The sequence below is a fragment of the Ranitomeya imitator genome, chromosome 9 (assembly GCF_032444005.1).
Source record: "Ranitomeya imitator isolate aRanImi1 chromosome 9, aRanImi1.pri, whole genome shotgun sequence".
In the NCBI taxonomy this organism is placed as follows: domain Eukaryota; kingdom Metazoa; phylum Chordata; class Amphibia; order Anura; family Dendrobatidae; genus Ranitomeya; species Ranitomeya imitator.
Window position 1 is genome coordinate 92,991,886 of NC_091290.1, and position 25,895 is coordinate 93,017,780.

General features: G+C 44.8%; 1 protein-coding gene across 2 annotated transcripts in view; it reads left to right on the forward strand.

The window, feature by feature from the left end:
• Positions 1-25,895, forward strand: part of SYT9 (synaptotagmin 9) — a 2,320,100-nt gene that overhangs the window by 780,200 nt on the left and 1,514,005 nt on the right. For both annotated transcript variants that reach the window (XM_069740039.1, XM_069740040.1), the window contains exon 3: positions 19,442-19,988. In XM_069740039.1, coding sequence (XP_069596140.1) covers positions 19,442-19,988 — 547 coding nt within the window. The remainder of the gene's footprint in view (positions 1-19,441; positions 19,989-25,895) is intronic.

Consider the following 25,895-nt stretch of genomic DNA (forward strand, 5'->3'; position numbering starts at 1 on the left):
GGCGTTTAGTAGCACATGTTTAATGTTTCCCTCCACATGCTTTTGCAGGGCAGAGACGGCTTGCCTGCTGAAATAAAAGCGGCTGGGCACATTGTATTGTGGGACTGCCAATGCCATCAAGTTATGGAAGCTGTCAGTATCCACCAGCCTGAATGACCGCATTTCAAGGGACAGTAGTTTTGCAATGCCAGCATTCAGAGCCTGTGCTCAGGGTGGTTTGCCGAGAACGGCCGCCTTTTCTCCCATGCCTCTGCTACCGATATCTGTAGACTGGGCTAGGAGTGTGAGGATGACTGGGAACGTGGTGCTATGTGTGGAATTACACTGGGTCTCTGGACAGCGGTGCCAGAGGTTCTTCCATGGCGATCATGTGTGGAAGCCGAACCAGCAGTGTGTGAGCTGGAGGAAGAGGCTCCAACCCGAGCTGAAGAGGTGGTAGGTGCTGCTGTAGGTTGGCCTAGGTCTTCAGTGTGTTTTTGGAACTCCACTGCGTGCTTGGTCCGCACATGTTTCCACATATTTGTGGTATTGAGGTTGTTGACACTTTTCCCTCGTTTGATTTTCTGATGACACAGCTTGCAGTTGACAAAACAAATGTCAGCTGCAACTGTGTCAAAAAAGGACCAGGCACTGCAAGTCTTGTGAGCACCCGCTTTGGCTTTTCGAAGAGGCATGTACCTAATGGGTGCCGAAGTGGAGGCTACAGGCACCGCAGTCTTCCCCCTCCCTCTCCCGGCCGTTCGGGGAATTTCTTCCTCAGAGCTGCTCCCACCACCTTCCTGTACCTCATGCCATGATGGGTCAAGGACCACATCATCTACGCTACCCTCTTCTACCAACTGCTTCTCCTAGGTTCTCTCGGTAACACAGTATGCACCAGAAAGTGGCACCTGAGTCTCATCATAATATGCGTACTGAGGTGTGCTGACCGAAGGCATTGGCCCACCCGCCTCTTCAGATTCAGAGAGACAAAGCTGTTGGGCATCATTGCATGCTACTTCCTCTTCCATTTCTGGAATGCTGCTTGGCTGGCCCCCTCTTTCCTAGCCAAGAGATTCATAGAACAGAAGTAGAGATGGCTCCTGTCCTGGGCTCTCTGACTGCCTGGGCAATTTGGCAGGTGGTGAAGAGATAGATGGTTGCTCTTCAGTGCTCTGTGCCTGAGAGGATGTGGCACTAATTGAAGTTGATGCATTAGCTGCCATCCATCCAACAACGGCTTCAATTTGTTCGTCCGGCAGCAGCGGGGTACGGCGAGCTCCTACAAATCTGCGCATGAAGGTCTGTTCCCTGCTAAAACTGGGTGATGATGAGTCACCGGTGCCCGCAGCAGGCACAGAATCCCAACGTCCTCTCCCTGCTCCACGCCCATGACCACGTGCCTTACTCCCTGCCTTCTTCATCTTGGTAGACTGATAAAGATAGGCAGAAAAGTAGTAAGTAAGGGCTTAGTGTGCTTATTCCTGAACAGCTGCTAACAGGTATAAGAAACACTAATTTTATGAAGTGTGGACTACAGTTTAATATGAGCTAATGTGGCCTACCCAACTGTAAAGTGGAGTGTTTGGTGAACTTTATAAACTTTTGCTTTGTTTCGCAGAACAGACACTACAGAGTGAGCTGCACTCACACAGACAGTACAGACAGCCGTGAACGGCGCTGCAAGGCCAAGAAAAGCTCCTCTATCTAATCCTATATCGTGTTTTTCCACAATCTAGCAGGATACGGAAGGAAATCCACTAATAGGATAAATTTGAAAAAATGTGCAGCTGGCTGCACTAATTGCAATAAAGCACAATGGATTCAGCAGTATGAGGCAGTGACACACCCTGAGCTGACTACCACCGCCTGTGGCAGCAGAACAGACTACAGAGTGAGCTGCACTCACACACAGACCGTGCAGACAGCCGAGAATGGCGCTGCAAGGCCAAGAAAAGCTCCTCTATCTAATCCTATGTAGTGTTTTTCCACAATCTAGCAGGATACGGATGGAAAGCCACTAATAGGATAATTTTGAAAAAATGTGCAGCAGTCTGCACTAATTGCAATAAAAGACAATGGATTGAGCAGTATGAGGCAGTGATGCACCCAGAGCTGACCACATCCGGCTGTGGCTGTGGACAGTTATAGAGTGAGCTGCACTCACACACGCAGACCTTGCAGACAAGTGTGAACAGCGCTGCAATTCAAAAGCAAAGTTCTCACACAGCGGTTGCTAAATTAGCCTGGGTAAAGCACAATGAAGCAAATTGCTATCTCAAAACTGGCCCTCAGTCAGAACACAGCGTCCTGTCCCTAACTGAATTCACAGCAGAGTGAACCCAAAATGGCAGCGGCGACTTTTATAGGGAATTGTGACATCATTTCAGCAGCCAATCACAGCCATGCCAGTAGTTCAAGGCATACCATGCAGAACAGGATGTGCCCACACTTCTAATCATTCCTCATTGGCTGAATTAAAGGGAACCTGTCACCCCGTTTTTTGAGATTGAGATATAAATACTGTTAAATAGGGCCTGTGCTGTGCGTTACTATGGTGTATGTAGTGTACCCTGATTCCCCATGTATGCCGAGAAATACATTACCAAAGTCGGCGTTTTCGCCTGTCAATCAGGCTGGTCTGGTCAGGTGGGCGTGTTCACAGCGTTCTTTTCTTCCCCAGGTTTCCGTTGGTGGCGTAGTGGTGTGCGCATGTCCAAGGTCCGGATTCCCTGTGCCCACGTGAAGACACAGCGCGCGATCTGCGCTGTCATTCCTTTCATCGGTGCGGGCGGCCATCTTCCTGGGGCCGCGCGTGCGCAGATGTAGTGCTCTGCTGCACGGGGCTTCAGGAAAATGGCCGCGGGATGCCGCGCGTGCGCAGAAGAGATCGCGGCGGCCATTTTCCCAAAGCCGAGATGCAAACTCGGCTTTGGGAAAATGGCCGCCGCGATCTCTTCTGCGCACGCGCGGCATCCCGCGGCCATTTTCCTGAAGCCCCGTGCAGCAGAGCACTACATCTGCGCACGCACGGCCCCAGGAAGATGGCCGCCCGCACCGATGAAAGGAATGACAGCGCAGATCGCGCGCTGTGTCTTCACGTGGGCACAGGGAATCCGGACCTTGGACATGCGCACACCACTACGCCACCAACGGAAACCTGGGGAAGAAAAGAGCGCTGTGAACACGCCCACCTGACCAGACCAGCCTGATTGACAGGCGAAAACGCCGACTTTGGTAATGTATTTCTCGGCATACATGGGGAATCAGGGTACACTACATACACTATAGTAACGCACAGCGCAGGCCCTATTTAACAGTATTTATATCTCAATCTCAAAAAACGGGGTGACAGGTTCCCTTTAAATAAAACCGGGACTTAGCATTATGGGAACTTCCGATTCCGGTATCCGATATACTAAAAGTATCGGAACTCGGTATCGGATTTCCGATACCACAAATATCCGCCGATACCCGATACTTGTGGTATCGGAATGCTCAACACTATTAATGAATATAAAGAAAAAAATTGGAAAAAAATGGCGTGGGCTCCCGTGCAATTTTCTGCGCCAGAGAGGGAAAGCCGACAGCCAGGGGCCAATATTTGTAGCCTGGGAAGGCGTTAATACCCATGACCCTTCCCAGGCTATGAATATCAGCCCGCAGCTGTCTGCGTAGCCTTTACTGGCTATTAACCCCTTCATGACCTTGGGATTTTCCGTGTTTCCGTGTTCTTTTTTTGCTCCCCTTCTTCCCAGAGCCATAACTTTTTTATTTTAGCGTCAATATGGCCATGTGAGGGCTTATTTTTTGCAAAACAAGTTGTACTTTTTAACGACATCATTGTTTTTAGCATGTCTTGTACTAGAAAATGGGAAAAAAATTCCAAGTTGGGTGAAATTGCAAAAAAAGTGCAATGTCTTTTGATTGGCTTTTTTACTAGATTCACTAAATGCTAAAGCTGACCTGCCATTATGATTCTACATGTCATTACGAGTTCATAGACACCAAACATGGCTAGGTTCTCTTTTACCTAAGTGGTGAAAAAAAATTCCAAACTTTGCTAAAAAAATTGTTCCATTTTCCGATAGCCATAGCGTCTCCATTTTTCATGATCTAGGGTGGGGTGAGGGCTTATTTTCTACATGCTGAGCTGGCGTTTTTAGTGATAGGATTTTGGTTCAGATACGTTCTTTTTATCGCCCGTTTTTGCATTTTAATGCAATGTCGGATCGACCAAAAAAACCCGTAATTTTGGCGTTTCAAATTTTTTTCTCGCTACGCCGTTTAGCGATTAGGTTAATCCTTTTTTTTTATTGATAGATCGGGCGATTCTGAATGCAGAGATATCAAATATGTGTAGGTTTGATTATTTTTTTATTTATTTATTTTTTAAATGGGGGGAAAGAGGGGGTGATTTAAACTTTTATATTTTTTTATTTTTTCACATTTTTTTTAACTTTTTTTTACTTTTGCCATGCTTCAATAGCCTCCATAGGAGGCTAGAAGCTGGCACAACGCGATCGGCTCTGCTACATAGCAGCAATCATCAGATCGCTGCTATGCAGCAGAAATGCAGGTGTGCTGTGAGCGCCGACCACAGGGTGGCGCTCACAGCAGGCCGGCATCAGTAACCATAGAGGTCTCAAGGACCTCTATGGTTACAATGCACAAGCATTGCTGACCCCCGATCATGTGAAGGGGGTCAGCGATGCGCTCATTTCTGGTCGCCCGGCCGGAAGCGCCGGTCAAATGCCGCTGTTGACAGCGGCATTTAACTAGTTAATAGCGGCAGATGAAACGCGATTTCAACCGCCACTATTGCGGGCACATGTCAGCTGTTCAAAACAGCTGACATGTCCCGGCTTTGATGCGGGCTCACCGCCGGAGCCCTGCATCAAAGCGCGGTATCTGACCTCGGACGTACTATCCCGTCCAAGGTCAGAAAAAGGTTAAAATAGGGGGACCCCAAAAATAAAATGATGTGGGGTCCCCCTATATTTTATAGCCAGAGAGGCTATGCACACAGCTGCGGGCAGATATTCATAGCCTAGAGAGGGGCCATGGATATTGGCCCTCCCGGCTACAAATACCAGCCCTCAGCCGCCCCAGAAATGGCGCATCTGTAAGATGTGCAAATTCCGGCACTTAGCCCCTCTCTTCCCACTCCCGAGTAGCAGTGGGATATGGGGTAATAAGGGGTTAATGTCACCTTGCTATTGTAAGGTGACATTAAGCTGGGTTAATAATGGAGAGGCGTCAATAAGACGCCTTTCCATTAGTAATCCTAGAGTAGTGAAAGAGTTAGAAACAAAATAAAGACACAGCCAGAAAAAAGTATTTTATTATTCTTAATTTAACCATACTTACCATACTTCAGCGCCTGCAAAAAACGTAAAATAATAAACCGTATACTCCCTGTCCGACGCAGTCCAATTAATAACGAGTGTTCCACGATGATCTCCCCAATAGAACAGTGACATCGGGTGATGTCACTGCTCTATAGGACCTCCGGTGACACACTGACAGGAGACAATGGCTCCTGCAGTGCATGACTGAGAGGTTACTGTAGTTCACTGGTCTCACTTTATGCCATTTGCAGTGTGGGAACTTTTTCACACAGCAATGCCAAAAGTGAGACTAGGGACTATTTTTTACAGTGGCGGAGGTATACAGTGCAGAAGGATACCTCCCTCCCATCATTGTATTCCTGGAGCTATTTTAATATTTTTTACAGGTGACACTGGCTTCGGGGATCAAAGTGACAAGTGATGGTGAGTATGTACTGTATGTTATATGTACTGTAAATGTCTATATGTATGTATTGTATGTAATGTATTTTATGTAGTATGTATGTAGTATGCATGTTGTATGTATGTATGTTGTATGCATTTAGTATGTATGTAGTATTTTGTATGTATGTTGTATGTATGTAGTATGTTGTATGTAGTATGTATGTAGTATGTATGTAGTATGTTGTATGTAGTATGTATGTAGTATGTATGTTGTATGTATATAGTATGTTGTATGTAGTATGTATGTAGTATGTTGTATGTAGTATGCATGTTTGTGTTTTTTTTTTTAAATTCAACACATTAGCCGGATGATGGGACTGCTACTGTCCCATCATTGGCTAATGTGTCATTCACTGTCATTGTAGCAGGCATAGCCCGATGGGACTTGTAGTTCCGTCGGACGATGCCTGCAAACAGACACAAAGACCCCCGAGAGGCCCGCACAGACCCCCGAGAGGCCCGCACAGACCCCCGAGAGGCCCGCACAGACCCCCGACAGCCCGCCCAGATCCCTGAGAGACCCGCACAGACCCCGCCTGCACACACAGACATGCAGTCTCCGCCCACGCACCACCCACACTCCATTATAGTGCATCATTATTATTATTATTATTATTATTATTATTATTATTTATTTATATAGCACCATTAATTCCATGGTGATGTACACTTGAAGGGGTTACATCAAAATACAAATATAACTTACAGTAAACAAAACTAACAATGACAGACTGGTACAGAGGGAAGAGGACCCTGCCCTTGCGGGCTTACATTCTACAGGATTATGGGGAGGGAGACAGTAGGTCAAGGGTTGCAGTAGCTCCAATGGTGTTGAAGTGGCCGTGTGGTCTTTACAGGCTGCAAGCTTCCTTGAAGAGGTGGGTTTTCAAGTTTCTTTTGAAGGATCCAAAAGTAGTGGATAACCGGATGTGTTAGGGCACGGAATTCCAGAGGATGGGTGATATTCGGGAGAAGTCTTGGAGGCGATTGAGTAAGGAGCGAATAAGCGTGGAGGAAAGGAGGAGGTCTTGGGAGGATCGGAGATTACGTGAGGGAAGATATTGAGAGATTAGTGTGGAAATATACGGAGGAGAAAGGTTATGGATGGCTTTGCATCATGACATCATTTCAGCAGCCAATCACAGCCATGCCATTAGTTAACATGCCTAACATGCCTAACAGGATGTGCCCACACATTGGCTGAATATAATCAAACTGGCTCATTGCATTATGGGAACTTCCAATTCCGGTATTCGATATTCTAAAAGTATCGGAACTCAGTTGTTGTGAATTCTGTGGTCAAGCTCCCTCCTGTGGTCATGAGTGGTACTTCGGCTGGTTCTGTCTATGAGCTTCCTCTGGTGGATGTGAGTGGGGCTGCGGCTTCTGAGTTTCCTTCCTCAGGTGACGAGGTTAAGTCGTTAGGTGCTGCTCTATTTAACTCCACCTAGTTCTTTGTTCCTGGCCTCCAGTCAATGTTCCAGTATTTGTCTTGCTTTCTCCTGGATCGTTCTTGTGGCCTGTCTGCCCTGCATAAGCTAAGTTTTGCTTGTGTTACTTTTGTTTGCTATATTTTCTGTCCAGCTTGCTATATTGGTTTTTCTTGCTTGCTGGAAGCTCTGAGACGCAGAGGGAGCACCTCCGTACTGTTAGTCGGTGCGGAGGGTCTTTTTGCGCCCTCTGCGTGGTTGTTTGTAGGTTTTTGTGCTGACCGCAAAGCTATCTTTCCTATCCTCGGTCTATTCAGTAAGTCGGGCCTCACTTTGCTAAAATCTATTTCATCTCTATGTTTGTATTTTCATCTTTACTCACAGTCATTATATGTGGGGGGCTGCCTTTTCCTTTGGGGAATTTCTCTGAGGCAAGGTAGGCTTATTTTCCTATCTTCAGGGCTAGTTAGTTTCTCAGGCTGTGCCCGAGGCGCCTAGGTCTGGTCAGGAGCGCTCCACGGCTACCTCTAGTGTGGTATGATAGGATTAGGGATTGCGGTCAGCAGAGTTCCCACGTCTCAGAGCTCGTCCTATGTTATAGTAATTATCAGGTCACTTTGTGTGCTCTCAACCACTAGGTCCATTGTGGTTCTGAATCACCAGCTCATAACAGTACTGGTGGCCCAAAGTACTAATGCTTCTCAATAGAGGGAAAAGAGAAGTTCTGAGACCATTTTTTTTTCTCTGTACTGTGTTTTGTCTTTCTTTTCCCCTAGACATTTGGGTGGTTCAGGACACAGGTGTAGTGATGGACATTAAAGATCTGTCTTCTTGTGTGGATCATCTCACTGCAAGAGTACAAAATATTCAAGACTTTGTGATTCAGAATTCTATGTTAGAACCAAGAATTCCTATTCCTGATTTGTTTTCTGGAGATAGAGCTAAGTTTCTGAGTTTTAAGAATAATTGTAAACTGTTTCTGGCCTTGAAACCCCGCTCCTCTGGTGACCCAGTTCAACAAGTTAAGATCATTATTTCTTTATTACGTGGCGACCCTCAAGACTGGGCATTTTCCCTTGCGCCAGGAGATCCTGCATTATGTAATATTGATGCATTTTTTCTGGTGCTCGGATTGCTGTATGATGAACCTAATTCAGTGGATCAGGCAGAGAAAAATTTGCTGGCTCTGTGTCAGGGTCAGGATGAGGTAGAGATATATTGTCAGAAGTTTAGGAAGTGGTCTGTGCTCACTCAATGGAATGAATGTGCGCTGGCAGCAATTTTCAGAAAGGGTCTCTCTGAAGCCCTTAAGGATGTCATGGTGGGATTTCCTATGCCTGCTGGTCTGAATGAGTCTATGTCTTTGGCCATTCAGATCGGTCGACGCTTGCGTGAACGTAAGTCTGTGCACCATTTGGCCGTATTACCTGAACATGGACCTGAGCCTATGCAGTGCGATAGGACTTTGACCAGAGCTGAACGGCAAGAACACAGGCGTCAGAATGGGCTGTGTTTTTACTGTGGTGATTCCACTCATGCTATCTCCGATTGTCCTAAGCACACTAAGCGGTTCGCTAGGTCTGCCACCATTGGTACGGTACAGTCGAAATTTCTTTTGTCCGTTACTTTGATCTGCTCTTTGTCATCCTATTCTGTCATGGCATTTGTGGATTCAGGCGCTGCCCTGAATTTGATGGACTTGGAGTATGCTAGGCTCTGTGGGTTTTTCTTGGAGCCCTTGCAGTATCCTATTCCATTGAGAGGAATTGATGCTACGTCTTTGGCCAAGAATAAGCCTCAGTACTGGACCCAGCTGACCATGTGCATGGCTCCTGCGCATCAGGAGGATATTCGCTTTTTGGTGATGCATAATCTGCATGATGTGGTCGTGTTGGGGTTGCCATGGCTACAAGTCCATAACCCAGTATTGGATTGGAAATCAATGTCTGTGTCCAGCTGGGGTTGTCAGAGGGTACATGGTGATGTTCCATTTCTGTCTATTTCATCATCCACCCCTTCTGAGGTCCCAGAGTTCTTGTCGGATTACCGGGATGTATTTGATGAGCCCAAGTCCAGTGCCCTACCTCCGCATAGGGATTGTGATTGTGCTATCGATTTATTCCTGGTAGTAAGTTTCCTAAAGGTCGACTGTTTAATTTGTCTGTGCCTGAGCACGCCGCTATGCGGAGTTACGTAAAGGAATCCTTGGAGAAGGGTCATATTCGCCCGTCGTCGTCGCCATTGGGAGCAGGGTTCTTTTTTGTGGCCAAGAAGGATGGTTCGCTGAGACCTTGTATTGATTACCACCTTCTAAATAAAATCACGGTCAAATTTCAGTACCCCTTGCCGCTGCTGTCTGATTTGTTTGCTCGGATTAAGGGGGCTAGTTGGTTCACCAAGATAGATCTTCGTGGTGCGTATAATCTTGTGTGTATTAAACAGCGCGATGAATGGAAAACAGCATTTATTACGCCCGAGGGCCATTTTGAGTACCTGGTGATGCCATTCGGGCTTTCTAATGCTCCATCAGTGTTTCAGTCCTTTATGCATGACATCTTCCGAGAGTACTTGGATAAATGATTGTATACTTGGATGATATTTTGGTCTTCTCGGATGATTGGGAGTCTCACGTGAAGCAGGTCAGAATGGTGTTCCAGGTCCTGCGTGCGAATTCTTTGTTTGTGAAGGGGTCAAAGTGTCTCTTTGGTGTTCAGAAGGTTTCATTTTTGGGTTTCAATTTTTCCCCTTCTACTATCGAGATGGACCCTGTTAAAGTTCAGGCCATTTATGATTGGACTCAGCCGAAATCTCTGAAGAGTCTGCAAAAGTTCCTGGGCTTTGCTAATTTTTATCGTCGCTTCATCAATAATTTTTCTAGTATTGCTAAACCGTTGACTGATTTAACCAAGAAGGGTGCTGATGTGGTCAATTGGTCTTCTGCTGCTGTGGAAGCTTTTCAAGAGTTGAAGCGTCGTTTTTCTTCTGCCCCTGTGTTGTGCCAACCAGATGTTTCGCTCCCGTTCCAGGTCGAGGTTGATGCTTCTGAGATTGGAGCAGGGGCTGTTTTGTCGCAAAGAAGTTCTGATGGCTCGGTGATGAAACTGTTGTGAATTCTGTGGCACAGCTCCCTCCTGTGGTCACAAGTGGTACTTCGGCTGATTCTCTCTGTGAGCTTCCGTTCGTGGAGGAGAGTGGTACTGCGGCTTCTGAGTTTCCTTCCTCAGGTGATGTGGTGAAGTCGTTAGGTGCTGCTCTATTGAACTCCACCTAGTGCTTTGATCCTGGCCTCCAGTCAATGTTCTAGTATTGGACCTGTTTCCTTCTGGATCGTTCCTGTGGCCTGCTGCTCTGCATAGCTAAGTTTTGCTTTGCTATTTTGTTTGCTGTTTTTATTCTTTCCAGCTTGTCTATTTGTTTTTTCTTGCTTGCTGGTAGCTCTGGGACGCAGAGGGTGTACCTCCGTGCCCTTAGTTCGGTACGGACGGTCTTTTTGCCCCTTTGCGTGGTTGTTTGTAGGGTTTTGTGTTGACCGCAAAGTTACCTTTCCTGTCCTCGCTCTGTTTAGTAAGTCGGGCCTCGCTTTGCTAAATCTGTTTCATCTCTACGTTTGTCTTTTCATCTTTACTCACAGTCATTATATGTGGGGGCTGCCTTTTCCTTTGGGGTATCTCTCTGAGGCAAGTTAGGCTTATTTTCTATCTTCAGGCTAGCTAGTTTCTCAGGCTGTGCCGAGTTGCATAGGGAGCGTTAGGCGCAATCCACGGCTGCCTTTAGTGTGTTGGAGAGGATTAGGGATTGCGGTCAGCAGAGTTCCCACGTCTCAGAGCTCGTTCTTTGTTTTTGGGTTATTGTCAGATCACTGTATGTGCTCTGACTTCTATGTCCATTGTGGTACTGAATTATCTCATCACAACAGTACTGGAGGCCTAAGTACTAATGATTCTCAATAGAGGGAAAAAAGAAGTTCTGAGACCATTTTTTTTTCTCTGCACTGTGTTTTGCCTTTTTTTTCCCCTAGACATTTGGGTAGTTCAGTACACAGGTGTAGCGATGGACATTAAAGGTCTGTCTTCATGTGTGGATCAGCTCTCGGCAAGAGTACAAGAGATTCAAGACACTATTGATCAGAAATCAATGTTAGAACCAAGAATTCCTATTCCTGATTTGTTTTTTGGAGATAGAACTAAATTTCTGAGTTTCAAAAATAATTGTAAACTATTTCTGGCCTTGAAACCTCGCTCCTCTGGTGACCCAGTTCAACAAGTTTTGATCATTATTTCTTTTTTACGTGGCGACCCTCAGGACTGGACATTTTCTCTTGCGCCAGGAGATCCTGCATTAAGTAATATCGATGCATTTTTCCTGGCGCTCGGATTGCTGTACGATGAACCTAATTCAGTGGATCAGGCAGAGAAGAATTTGCTGGCTCTGTGTCAGGCTCAGGATGATATAGAGGTATATTGTCAGAAATTTAGAAAGTGGTCCGTACTCACTCAATGGAATGAAGGTGCGCTCGTAGCTATTTTCAGAAAGGGTCTCTCTGAAGCCCTTAAGGATGTCATGGTGGGATTTCCTATGCCTGCTGGTTTGAATGAGTCTATGTCTTTGGTTATTCAGATCGGTCGACGCTTGCGTGAGCGTAAATCTGTGCACCATTTGGCGGTATTACCTGAGCTTAAACCTGAGGCTATGCAGTGCGATAGGACTTTGACCAGAGTTGAACGGCAAGAACACAGACGTCTGAATGGGCTGTGTTTCTACTGTGGTGATTCCACTCATGCTATCTCTGATTGTCCTAAGCGGTTCGCTAGGTCTGCCATCATTGGTACGGTACAGTCAAAATTTCTTTTGTCCGTTACCTTGATCTGCTCTTTGTCATCATATTCTGTCATGGCATTTGTGGATTCAGGCGCTGCCCTGAATTTGATGGACTTGGAGTATGCTAGGCGTTGTGGGTTTTTCTTGGAGCCCTTGCAGTGCCCTATTCCATTGAGAGGAATTGATGCTACGCCTTTGGCCAAGAATAAGCCTCAGTACTGGACCCAGCTGACCATGTGCATGGCTCCTGCACATCAGGAGGTTATTCGCTTTCTGGTGTTGCATAATCTGCATGATGTGGTCGTGTTGGGGTTGCCATGGCTACAAGTCCATAATCCAGTATTAGATTGGAAATCCATGTCTGTGTCCAGCTGGGGTTGTAAGGGGGTACATGGTGATGTCCCATTTCTGACTATTTCGTCATCCACCCCTTCTGAGGTTCCAGAGTTCTTGTCTGATTACCGGGATGTATTTGATGAGCCCAAGTCCGATACCCTACCTCCGCATAGGGATTGTGATTGTGCTATCGATTTGATTCCTTGTAGTAAATTCCCAAAAGGTCGACTGTTTAATTTGTCTGTGCCTGAGCACGCCGCTATGCGGAGTTATGTGAAGGAGTCCTTGGAGAAGGGGCATATTCGCCCATCATCGTCGCCATTAGGAGCAGGGTTCTTTTTTGTAGCCAAGAAGGATGGTTCGCTGAGACTTTGTATAGATTACTGCCTTCTAAATAAAATCACGGTTAAGTTTCAGTACCCCTTGCCGTTGTTATCTGATTTGTTTGCTCGGATTAAGGGGGCCAGTTGGTTCACCAAGATAGATCTTCGTGGTGCGTATAATCTTGTGCGTATTAAGCGAGGCGATGAATGGAAAACTGCATTTAATACGCCCGAGGGCCATTTTGAGTATCTAGTAATGCCATTCGGACTTGCCAATGCTCCATCAGTGTTTCAGTCCTTTATGCATGACATCTTCCGAGAGTACCTGGATAAATTCCTGATTGTGTACTTGGATGACATTTTGATCTTCTCGGATGATTGGGAGTCTCATGTGAAGCAGGTCAGAACGGTGTTTCAGGTCCTGCGTGCTAATTCTTTGTTTGTGAAGGGATCAAAGTGTCTCTTTGGTGTTCAGAAGGTTTCATTTTTGGGGTTCATCTTTTCCCCTTCTACTATCGAGATGGACCCTGTTAAGGTCCAAGCCATCCATGATTGGACTCAGCCGACATCTCTGAAAAGTCTGCAAAAGTTCCTGGGCTTTGCTAATTTTTATAGTTGCTTCATCTGCAATTTTTCTAGTATTGCTAAACCATTGACCGATTTGACCAAGAAGGGTGCTGATGTGGTCAATTGGTCTTCTGCTGCTGTGGAAGCTTTTCAAGAGTTGAAGCGTCGTTTTTCTTCTGCCCCTGTGTTGTGTCAACCAGATGTTTCGCTTCCATTCCAGGTCGAGGTTGATGCTTCTGAGATTGGAGCAGGGGCTGTTTTGTCGCAGAGAAGTTCTGATTGCTCGGTGATGAAACCATGCGCCTTCTTTTCCAGGAAGTTTTCGCCTGCTGAGCGAAATTATGATGTGGCCAATCGAGAGTTGCTGGCCATGAAGTGGGCATTCGAGGAGTGGCGTCATTGGCTTGAAGGAGCTAAGCATCGCGTGGTGGTCTTGACTGATCATAAGAACTTGACTTATCTCGAGTCTGCCAAGCGGTTGAATCCCAGACAGGCTCGTTGGTCGGTGTTTTTTGCCCGTTTTGACTTTGTGATTTCGTACCTTCCAGGGTCTAAAAATGTGAAGGCGGATGCTCTGTCTAGGAGTTTTGTGCCCGACTCTCCGGGTTTATCTGAGCCGGCGGGTATCCTCAAAGAGGGAGTAATTGTGTCTGCCATCTCCCCTGATTTGCGGCGGGTGCTGCAAAAATTTCAGGCTAATAAACCTGATCGTTGCCCAGCGGAGAAACTGTTTGTCCCTGATAGGTGGACGAATAAAGTTATCTCTGAGGTTCATTGTTCGGTGTTGGCTGGTCATCCTGGAATCTTTGGTACCAGAGAGTTGGTGGCTAGATCCTTTTGGTGGCCATCTCTATCGCGGGATGTGCGTTCTTTTGTGCAGTCCTGTGGGATTTGTGCTCGGGCTAAGCCCTGCTGTTCTCGTGCCAGTGGGTTGCTTTTGCCCTTGCCGGTCCCGAAGAGGCCTTGGACACATATCTCTATGGATTTTATTTCAGATCTTCCCGTCTCTCAAAAGATGTCAGTCATTTGGGTGGTCTGTGATCGCTTCTCTAAGATGGTCCATTTGGTACCCTTGTCTAAATTACCTTCCTCCTCTGATTTGGTGCCATTGTTCTTCCAGCATGTGGTTCGTTTACATGGCATTCCAGAGAATATCGTTTCTGACAGAGGTTCCCAGTTTGTTTCGAGGTTTTGGCGAGCCTTTTGTGGTAGGATGGGCATTGACTTGTCTTTTTCCTCGGCTTTCCATCCTCAGACTAATGGCCAGACCGAACGAACCAATCAGACCTTGGAAACATATCTGAGATGCTTTGTTTCTGCTGATCAGGATGACTGGGTGTCCTTTTTGCCTTTGGCTGAGTTCGCCCTTAATAATCGGGCCAGCTCGGCTACCTTGGTTTCACCGTTTTTCTGCAACTCTGGGTTCCATCCTCCTTTCTCTTCAGGGCAGGTTGAGTCTTCGGACTGTCCTGGTGTGGATACTGTGGTGGACAGGTTGCAGCAGATTTGGACTCATGTAGTGGACAATTTGACCTTGTCCCAGGAGAAGGCTCAACGTTTCGCTAATCGCAGACGCTGTGTGGGTCCCTGACTTCGTGTTGGGGATTTGGTGTGGTTATCTTCTCATCATATTCCTATGAAGGTTTCCTCTCCTAAGTTTAAACCTCGTTTATGATGTTGGCAATCGAGAGTTGCTGGCCATGAAGTGGGCATTCGAGGAGTGGCGTCATTGGCTTGAAGGAGCTAAGCATCGCGTGGTGGTCTTGACTGATCACAAGAACTTGACTTATCTCGAGTCTGCCAAACGGTTGAATCCTAGAAAGGCTCGTTGGTCGCTGTTTTTCTCCCGTTTTGACTTTGTGGTTTCGTACCTTCCGGGCTCTAAAAATGTGAAGGCAGATGCCCTGTCTAGGAGTTTTGTGCCCGACTCTCCGGGTTTGCCTGAGCCGGCGGGTATTCTCAAAGAGGGGGTAATTTTGTCTGCCATCTCCCCTGATTTGCGGCGGGTGCTGCAAAAATTTCAGGCTAATAGACCTGACCGTTGCCCAGCGGAGAAACTGTCCCTGATAAATGGACGAGTAGAGTTATCTCTGAGGTTCATTGTTCTGTGTTGGCTGGTCATCCTGGAATCTTTGGTACCAGAGATTTGGTGGCTAGATCCTTTTTGTGGCCGTCTCTGTCGCTGGATGTGCGTTCGTATGTGCAGTCCTGTGGGATTTGTGCTCGGGCTAAGCCCTGCTGTTCTCGTGCCAGTGGGTTGCTTTTGCCCTTGCCAGTCCCGAAGAGGCCCTGGACACATATCTCTATGGATTTTATTTCGGATCTCCCCGTCTCTCAAAAAATGTCGGTCATTTGGGTGGTTTGTGATCGCTTTTCTAAGATGGTCCATTTGGTACCCTTGTCTAAATTGCCTTCCTCCTCTGATTTGGTGCCATTGTTCTTCCAGCATGTGGTTCGTTTGCATTGCATTCCAGAGAACATCGTTTCTGACAGAGGTTCCCAGTTTGTTTCGAGGTTTTGGCGAGCCTTTTGTGCTAGGATGGGCATTGATTTGTCTTTTTCCTCGGCTTTCCATCCTCAGACAAATGGCCAGACTGAACGAACCAATCAGACCTTGGAAACATATCTGATATGTTTTGTTTCTGCTGATCAGGATGATTGGGTGTCCTTTTTGCCTTTGGTTGAGTTCGCCCTAAATAATCGGGCCAGCCCGGCTACTTTGGTTTCGCCGTTTTTCTGCAATTCTGGTTTCCATCCTCGTTTCTCTTCAGGGCAGGTTGAGTCTTCAGACTGTCCTGGTGTGGATACTGTGGTGGATAGGTTGCAGCAGATTTGGACTCATGTAGTGGACAATTTGACATTGTCCCAGGAGAAGGCTCAACGTTTCGCTAACCGCAGGCGCTGTGTGGGTCCCCAACTTCGTGTTGGGGATTTGGTTTGGTTGTCATTTCGTTATATTCCTATGAAAGTTTCCTCTCCTAAGTTTAAGCCTCGTTTCATTGGTCCGTATAGGATTTCTGAGGTTCTTAATCCTGTGTCTTTTCGTGTGACCCTTCCAGCTTCTTTTTCCATCCATAACGTATTCCATAGGTCATTGTTGCGGAGATACGTGGCACCTGTGGTTCCATCCGTTGATCCTCCTGCCCCGGTTTTGGTTGAGGGGGAGTTGGAGTATATAGTGGAGAAGATTTTGGATTCTCGTATTTCGAGACGGAAACTCCAGTACCTGGTTAAGTGGAAGGGTTATGGTCAGGAAGATAATTCCTGGGTCTTTGCCTCTGATGTTCATGCTGCCGATCTGGTTCGTGCCTTTCATTTGGCTCATCCTGGTCGGCCTGGGGGCTCTGGTGAGGGTTCGGTGACCCCTCATCAAGGGCGGGTACTGTTGTGAATTCTGTGGTCAAGCTCCCTCCTGTGGTCATGAGTGGTACTTCGGCTGGTTCTGTCTATGAGCTTCCTCTGGTGGATGTGAGTGGGGCTGCGGCTTCTGAGTTTCCTTCCTCAGGTGATGAGGTTAAGTCGTTAGGTGCTGCTCTATTTAACTCCACCTAGTTCTTTGTTGCTGGCCTCCAGTCAATGTTCCAGTATTGGTCTTGCTTTCTCCTGGATCGTTCTTGTGGCCTGTCTGCCCTGCATAAGCTAAGTTTTGCTTGTGTTACTTTTGTTTGCTATATTTTCTGTCCAGCTTGCTATATTGGTTTTTCTTGCTTGCTGGAAGCTCTGAGACACAGAGGGAGCACCTCTGTACCGTTAGTCGGTGCGGAGGGTCTTTTTGCCCCCTCTGCGTGGTTGTTTGTAGGTTTTTGTGCTGACCGCAAAGCTATCTTTCCTATCCTCGGTCTATTCAGTAAGTCGGGCCTCACTTTGCTAAAATCTATTTCATCTCTATGTTTGTATTTTCATCTTTACTCACAGTCATTATATGTGGGGGGCTGCCTTTTCCTTTGGGGAATTTCTCTGAGGCAAGGTAGGCTTATTTTCCTATCTTCAGGGCTAGCTAGTTTCTCAGGCTGTGCCCGAGGCGCCTAGGTCTGGTCAGGAGCGCTCCACGGCTACCTCTAGTGTGGTATGATAGGATTAGGGATTGCGGTCAGCAGAGTTCCCACGTCTCAGAGCTCGTCCTATGTTATAGTAATTATCAGGTCACTTTGTGTGCTCTCAACCACTAGATCCATTGTGGTTCTGAATCACCAGTTCATAACACTCAGTATTGGAACTCCGATACCGCGAATATTGCAGTATCAGAATGCTCAACACTTGTGACTATCCATCGTCCTCTTGATTACCTTCCAGAGGTTTTCAATGGGGTTCTGGTCTGGAGATTGGAGATCTGCCCATGACAGGAAGTGCAGGTGTAGCTACAACAGTGTTCACTGAGGAATGGACCCACTGACCAGCTCACAGCTACATCAAACCTTTTTATGCTATTTTTCCTTCCTCCATTCTAAATATCTGCAATCTGATTGATGAAGGTCTGGTTTTGTAGATAGAAATGTCTGTAGTATTGCGGATTGCATTGAAATAACAAATTTTCACTAACTTTGCTGGGTTTTTGAATTGTTATTCTTCTTCTGTAGAATACTTTTAAAGGTACTAAAGGAGTTGTTGATGAAAACATCGTTCTCTGATAAAACAAGCTGAGACCTCCACTGTCAGGTTTATGTCATATTACACTTTATTCACTAAAACAGTGACTGACCATGACTAGTCTGGATAAGCATATCTTTCTTTGGTCCCCTGGATGAAGCATTTCCAAGCAAAACGCACGTCGGGTGTGGTGGGTCCCCATTTACCATTCCTAGGTAACTATACCTCTTTCCTGTGATGCCCATGTGTTACACTTAAGGTCTCTGAATTTGCTGCATTGTTTGATACATTTGGTATATTACATACATACTTGCCACTATGGTGCTTTATTATAGGGCATTGTGCAATTTGATTGGTGCTGTCATGTACCTTTTCACACTTTTCTTTAATTTGTTTACTTGTTTGTAGTGTGAAGGTATTCTGTCAATTTTATTGTGGTCATCATAATAAGGTATACACTGGACTAATATTGTATGTACATATGTACAATGGACTGACCATTATTAGTGCCTGCATTTTCAGACACTAGTTATAAAAAAATTCTTTTTTTTTGGAGGTCTTACAATGTATTTTCTACTATTTTCTCTGGGTGTACCCACCCTTCTTTTTCTGATACATGTGGTATTTTGTCTGACTTTTTATGATTCTTTTACATGAAATGTTTAATAAACTTGTACCTTTTAATTGTTACTTTGGCCTTTTTTAAAGTGTTTTGTTGGAATTCTCTTTAAGCTTGTGAGACAATAAATCGCCAATAGTATCTACATGCAATTCTCAGGTCTTCTTACCCCAACAGCTCATGTTTTTCAATTAGATTATAGTGGAAGGCACTAGGCTTATGGGTCATAGAAAGTTCATGGAGTGTAAAGCAAACATCAAACCCTCCTTTGAGCAGTGGCAATGTCATCGCTATACTGATCTTTGCTATGAGACCACATCAATCATACATGTAATTGCATTGATACATACAAAGAGGGGAAACAGCAACACTGTACAAGCACCAAGATATATGCATACACGAGATCTAAGCTACGGTACATTTGATGCTGAATAAAATGTACTAAGAAAAAAAGTAGTTACAAAAAATGTAGGTTTTTAGATGATAATTTGGCCAATTCATGTATGCCCATCAACCATGGCGAGGTGACTCTTTTCTGATGGGTCCTATCATCCTAAGCATGCCTCCCTTGGGCTATAAGCCTACAATTTATATGGGCAAATATGCCACTCTCGGATTATAAACCTACAACTTTAAATGGGCCAGCACTTATCAAAAGCACCCTTGGGCTGATGGGAGGAGTGCAGAGTGAACAAGAGGCAGTCACAACTTCCAATGGCAAACTGCAAAAACACAGAAAACTGACTAGCACCTCCATATATTGTGAACAGGTGCAAGATGCAATGACTGCATAGCACAAAAAAATCTGACACAGTAGCAAACTGTAAGGGCCAAAATGTTTTTTTTCTGTTTGTTTGTTTGTTTGCATAAAAACACACCTTATTTAAGCATTAATATAAAAGATGTTTCATGCAAAATTTTTTTTTTTTATCTACTCTTGAAAGTTGATTAACAACAGTTCTTTTTTTCACTTTCTTTCACTTTAAGACATAACTCCATCAGAAGACAGCTGAACCTTTCAAATCCTGATTTCAACATCCAGCAGTTTCAGAAACAAGAACAACTAACTGGAATTGGTCGTATCAAACCAGAACTGTATAAACAAAGATCTGTGGAGACAGATGATGGTCGGAGAAGCAATAGCAAATCTTGTGGGAAACTTAATTTTATTATTAAATATGACTGTGACTTGGAAAAGCTTATAGTAAAGATTCATAAAGCAGTTGGTCTGCCAGCAAAGGATTTTTCTGGAACATCAGATCCTTATGTGAAAATGTATTTGCTTCCAGATCGAAAAACAAAACACCAGACTAAAGTCCACCGGAAGACACTAAATCCAGTGTTTGATGAAGTGTTTTTATTTCCTGTCCCCTATAATGATTTGCCCACAAGAAAACTCCACTTTTCTGTTTATGATTTTGACCGTTTTTCAAGGCATGATGTTATTGGACAGATTATAGTGGACAACTTTTTGGAGTTGGCAGATTTTCCCAGGGAAAGTAACGTCTGGAGAGATATAGAACATGTCACCAATGTGAGTAATAAATTCTTTAAAAGGTCTGGCTCTTTTTGCCATTCTCAATAGTTTTCACTCTCATTCCCGTTGTCCCTTTTATCTTGTACCTTGGAAATGAAGTAAGTGGAAAATTTGTTGTAACTTACAGTGGTAACACAAAATGTATAATTCTTATCTGGTTTGCCTATGCATAATATTAAACCTTCTGGCTCAGAAAATTAAAAAAATGCACATATCACGTGCCGGGATCAGAGTCAGGAAGCCCCAAAACACTTTAGACTAAGCTGATCCCAATATTTCAAGGGCCAGTATACAGGAAAATACCGTTCTTGGAACCACGCTGTGGGAAAGTATATTTAATATCACCGGAAGATGTGTTTTATGTAAAGAGAAAAAAAATGAAAAAAAGGATACCAATCAATATTGGGAAATCTGGGTGCACTGGCTGTTAGGAGAGCCACACCATAATGACTGCTGTGGAGAGCTGGGTGTGGTGATAGCTATCTGGCTGTCCTGCTGGTGGTGCGTTGGTTGTAAAGAGAAAAAGGATACCGATCAATGTAGTAAAAGCTGGATGTACTGGATGTTAGGAAAGCCACACCGTGAAGACTGCTGTGGAAAGCTTGGTATGGTAGTGTTGATCAGACTGTGCTGTTGGTTCAAGCAGGCGATCACACCAGAGGAAACTATCCACTGACCTGCTTTATGTTAGTCCAAGGATGATAATTGCGATTAAGTTCAAAAGTGCTAGAAGGGGCTTTGTTTGGACAGTGATAGTGAACAAACTTTGCCCAGGAGGGTGGCAAGCGTGCAAGAATCACTGCTGGTTGACCTATGCAGTGGATAACGCTACTGGTTAAGGTAGTGACGTCACTCCCATACCTATAGTCCGGTCTATTGGGTAATGTAAGGGTCTCAATCTGACATGTTTCGGGAGCTAACAGCTTCCTTCCTCTGGGATAGTTGCAGCCCTGCTCAGTTGAGCACTTTAAATACCGCTGTCATTCCATCAGAATCAGTCGTGGAATGACTGCCGTATTTAAAGTGCTCAACCGAGCATTGTTAAATAATTCACTGGGGTGACCCAGGTACCTCATATATATTTTATCTGAGTCATTATATACAATTTTTTGTGTCCATTTTGTGCTTCTGGAATTTCACCAGACTCTTGGTGACACCACTGGCACACCACTGCCCTAATCTATACCTTTATTGTGTGGATCTAGTTGTTTCCACATCTTCCACCTTGTGGTGATATTAAACATACTTTCCCATAGAGTGGCTCCAAGAGCGGTATTTTCCTGTATTCTGGCCCATGGAACATTTCTATGTGAGGACATACGTTCTTTTTTTCTCGCGGATTCGCTTTACTACTAGTGGCATAACAACTGGTTTCTGAGCGCTGTTTTGGACTTACTAATTTTATTCCAATTTTGACCACAAAATAGAAGAAAAAGTTCTCCAGCATAGATCTTCATTAAAACATCAATTTATTGAAGACATATTAAAAATTAGATCATATGCAACATAGAAATGGGGTCTCTTGTGGTCCACTCCGACGTGTTTCAACCATTCGGATCTTAATCGTGGTATAAAGATAGATCCACGCTACTAGCATTAAATACAAAAGAACGAGAAAACAACAGGTGCATTCATTAAAAAACCCGAAGAGCAATCAATAGCACTCCTTGCATTAATCCTAAAGAAACCGCATAAGAAAGAGTTATAACAATGAAAATCTTGTGTTAATACACATGCGTTTAAATAAATCCACAGTAATAAAACTTTGTAAGATAACAATGGTGGTAAATTTTTTCTTAAAGGGAACCTGTCACCCCCAAAATCGAGGGTGAGGTGAGCCCACCAGCATCAGGGGCTTATCTACAGCATTCTGGAATGCTGTAGGTAAGCCCCCGATGTATCCTAAAAGATGAGAAAAAGAGGTTATATTATACTCACTCAGGGGCGGTCCCGCTGCTGGTCCGGTCCGATGTCTGTCGCGGTCCGGTCCGGTGCCTCCTATCTTCATCAGATGACGTCCTCTTCTGGTCTTCAATCTGCGGCTCCGGCGCAGGCGTACTTTGTCTGCCTTGTTGAGGGCAGAGCAAAGTACTGCAGTGCGCAGGCACGGGCCTCTCTGACCTTTCCAGGTGCCTGCGCACTGCAGTACTTTGCTTTGCCCTCAACAGGGCAGACAAAGTACGCCTGCACCGGAGCCACAGCATGAAGACCAGAAGAGGACCTCATCATAAGAAGATGGGAGGCCCTGGACCGGACCGCAATGCCCATCTGAGAGTTGTTTGCAGATTCTTCTTTTTAGGGGACCTACAGTGCACCCCACATACTGGAGTCTACATGTAACACATTCTACCAAGTAGATGACTCCCTCGGAATTGCAATTCATGTATGTCTGAAAAGGGTACGTGATACCCGTTACACTAGAGGTGAAACTAATAGTTTTTCTTACAAAATTGCGTGTTTTACATGGATAATGTCCACATTTAAAAAAACCTTTATAAGTTAACCAAGTTCTATTATTCAAAGTGAAATTAATGCTGCTGGTATAAAGGCTTGGAGATAAAGAATCATGTAGAGAGGGTGTTCTTTTAGCTAAATAGCAAATATGAGTGTTATCCAAAATATGTGCAAGTTTCGTATCATTGTGCAGAATAGGAACATATTTTTTAATAATTTGAATAATCTCACCATATTGTGGACTATAAGCCATAGAAAAATTAATCTGTAAGCCCACATTCTTTGCCCTCCAATAATAACACAGTGTCCCATAAAAATAAAAAAAAACAATAATAAAAAAATTATTACCTACAGTGGAAAAAGCAATAAGAGTAATTATGGCAGTCCTAGTTCCCAAGATGTTGCTCGTTCTCCAGCCACAATTAATTTTTGCTCTCTGGGTTTTTTAATGAATGCACCTGTTGTTTTCATGTTCTTTTGTATTTAATGTGGGTCTGTCTTTATACCATAATTAAGACATGAATGGTCGAAACGCGTCGGTGTGGACCACCAGTGACCCCATTTCTATGTTGCATATGATCTAATTTTTGATATGTCTTCAATAAACTGGTGTTTTAATGAAGGTCTATGCTGGAGAACTTTTTCTACTATTTTTCTGGCTTGGACTGCGCCTCTGATCGGGGGGCTCCGTGCGTGGATACACTTACAGTGCCTACAAGTAGTATTCAACCCCCTGCAGATTTAGCAGGTTTACACATTTGGAATTAACTTGGCATTGTGACATTTGGACTGTAGATCAGCCTGGAAGTGTGAAATGCACTGCAGCAAAAAAGAATATTATTTCTTTGTTTATTTTTTTTTTAAATTGTGAAAAGTCTTTTCAGAGGGTCATTTATTATTCAACCCCTCAACCCACCAGAATTCTGTTTGGTTCCCCTAAAGTATTAAGAAGTAGTTCAGGCACAAAGAACAATGAACTTCACATGTTTGGATTAATTATCTCTTTTTCCAGCCTTTTCTGACTATTTAAGACCCTCCCCAAACTTGTGAACAGCACTCATACATGGTCAACCTGGGAAAGACAAAGGAACATTCCAAGGCCATCAGAGACAAGATCGTGGAGGGTCACAAGGCTGGCAAGGGGTACAAAACCCTTTCCAAGGAGTTGGGCCTACCTGTCTCCACTGTTGGGTGCATCATCCGGAAGTGGAAGGCTTATGGAACTACTGTTAGCCTTTCACGGCCTGCACAGCCTTTGAAAGTTTCCTCCCGTGCCAAGGCCAGGCTTGTCCGAAGAGTCAAGGCTAACCCAAGGACAACAAGGAAGGAGCTCCGGGAAGATCTCATGGCAGTGGGGACATTGGTTTCAGTCAATACCATAAGTAACGTACTCCACCGCAATGGTCTCCGTTCCAGACGAGCCCGTAAGGTACCTTTACTTTCAAAGCGTCATGTCAAGGCTCGTCTACAGTTTGCTCATGATCACTTGGAGGACTCTGAGACTGACTGGTTCAAGGTTCTCTGGTCTGATGAGACCAAGATCGAGATCTTTGGTGCCAACCACACACGTGACGTTTGGAGACTGGATGGCACTGCATACGACCCCAAGAATACCATCCCTACAGTCAAGCATGGTGGTGGCAGCATCATGCTGTGGGGCTGTTTCTCAGCCAAGGGGCCTGGCCATCTGGTCCGCATCCATGGGAAGATGGATAGCATGGCCTACCTGGAGATTTTGGCCAAGAACCTCCGCTCCTCCATCAAGGATCTTAAGATGGGTCGTCATTTCATCTTCCAACAAGACAACGACCCAAAGCACACAGCCAAGAAAACCAAGGCCTGGTTCAAGAGGCAAAAAATCAAGGTGTTGCAGTGGCCTAGTCAGCCTCCTGACCTTAACCCAATTGAAAACTTGTGGAAGGAGCTCAAGATTAAAGTCCACATGAGACACCCAAAGAACCTAGATAACTTGGAGAAGATCTGCATGGAGGAGTGGGCCAAGATAACTCCAGAGACCTGTGCTGGCCTGATCAGGTCTTATAAAAGACGATTATTAGCTGTAATTGCAAACAAAGGTTATTCCACGAAATATTAAACCTAGGGGTTGAATAATAATTGACCTACACTTTTATGTTTAAAATTTATAAAAATTTAACTGAGCAACAAAACTTTTTGGTTTGTAAGATTTATGCATCTGTTAATAAATCCTGCTCTTGTTTGAAGTTTGAAGGCTCTAACTTATTTGCATCTTATTAAACCTGCTAAATCTGCAGGGGGTTGAATACTACTTGTAGGCACTGTAACTTCTGACCAGAGACCGGTGAGCTGACTTATTTTTCTCCCCCTTTTTCCCCTTTACCTCCATATACAATTTTAACAACAGGTGGTTGTTGTCACCCAAACAGGCAGCTAGAACCCATAAAAAACCAAGTGTCTAGCGCCAGTGGAATATATATAAATATTTGTAATGGCAGGAGCAGCAGCCAGAACTGGAACTCTTTTTTTATTATGAAAGTACAAAACTTGGAGATAAAGTTATTAATTTACAAAACAATTTACAAAACAAAGAACAAAACAAAAGACCTTAAAACCAATAGACCAGAGTCCAGAGTCCAAAAGAAGTTTTCCAGCTTAAAGAACCCCCAGCAAGCAATTTTCTTTTTCCCCCAACAAACTAAAAACCTAAGCTAACCCGACACCTTGCATCCAAAGGTCCATGAAAAGTCTCATGCCTATCACAGCACACCGAGGTCCATGAACAGTTTATCATGCCCTTATCCTTTAATGGGTCCATTTGCCCTTGGCCTTGTCAGGTTGTCCTTTTCATCTTTTTTTCCCCAGAAAAAAAACCCCACACACCCCACTCAATCTGGAACTAACCACCCCAACATGCTATCACTTTTGTCACAGGCAAACCATACAATCATAATAGAAGCCAGAAAAAAAACAAAACCGAAACATCTATACATTACTTATCCATTTTACAATTTAAAAACAAAAACACTTAAATGTCAGACCCAAGTTTGGTACCTGTAAGCCCAATATCCATTACTCTCTTTTCCTTCCAAACAAAAAGCTATAGGTGCCAAACACCAGCCCACCAGAAGTTTTAAGAGGCCCCGGACCTGACTGCGCACACCAAGCACCCTGTCCCTTTCCAATTAAGCTGTCCCTTGTTCCCAATAAAAGCTTACCATATCAATCCCTACCTGCCCCTTACTATCGCTTCTCTGCCTAACTTACCAAAACCTAACTATCTACCTATCCCTGAACACTCCCCCTTATCTTATCCTGCCCTATCAAAACAATCACACCAAGACTAGCTTTCCCTAGGGTACGTTAAAGAAGAAAGCCCTCCAGAGTCAGGAGGCCCTCCTACCACCAAGCCTCTCAAACTCCAAAGAACGTTTTTTAGCCGAGGTCACCCAAGATGTTGCTAACCACATCTTC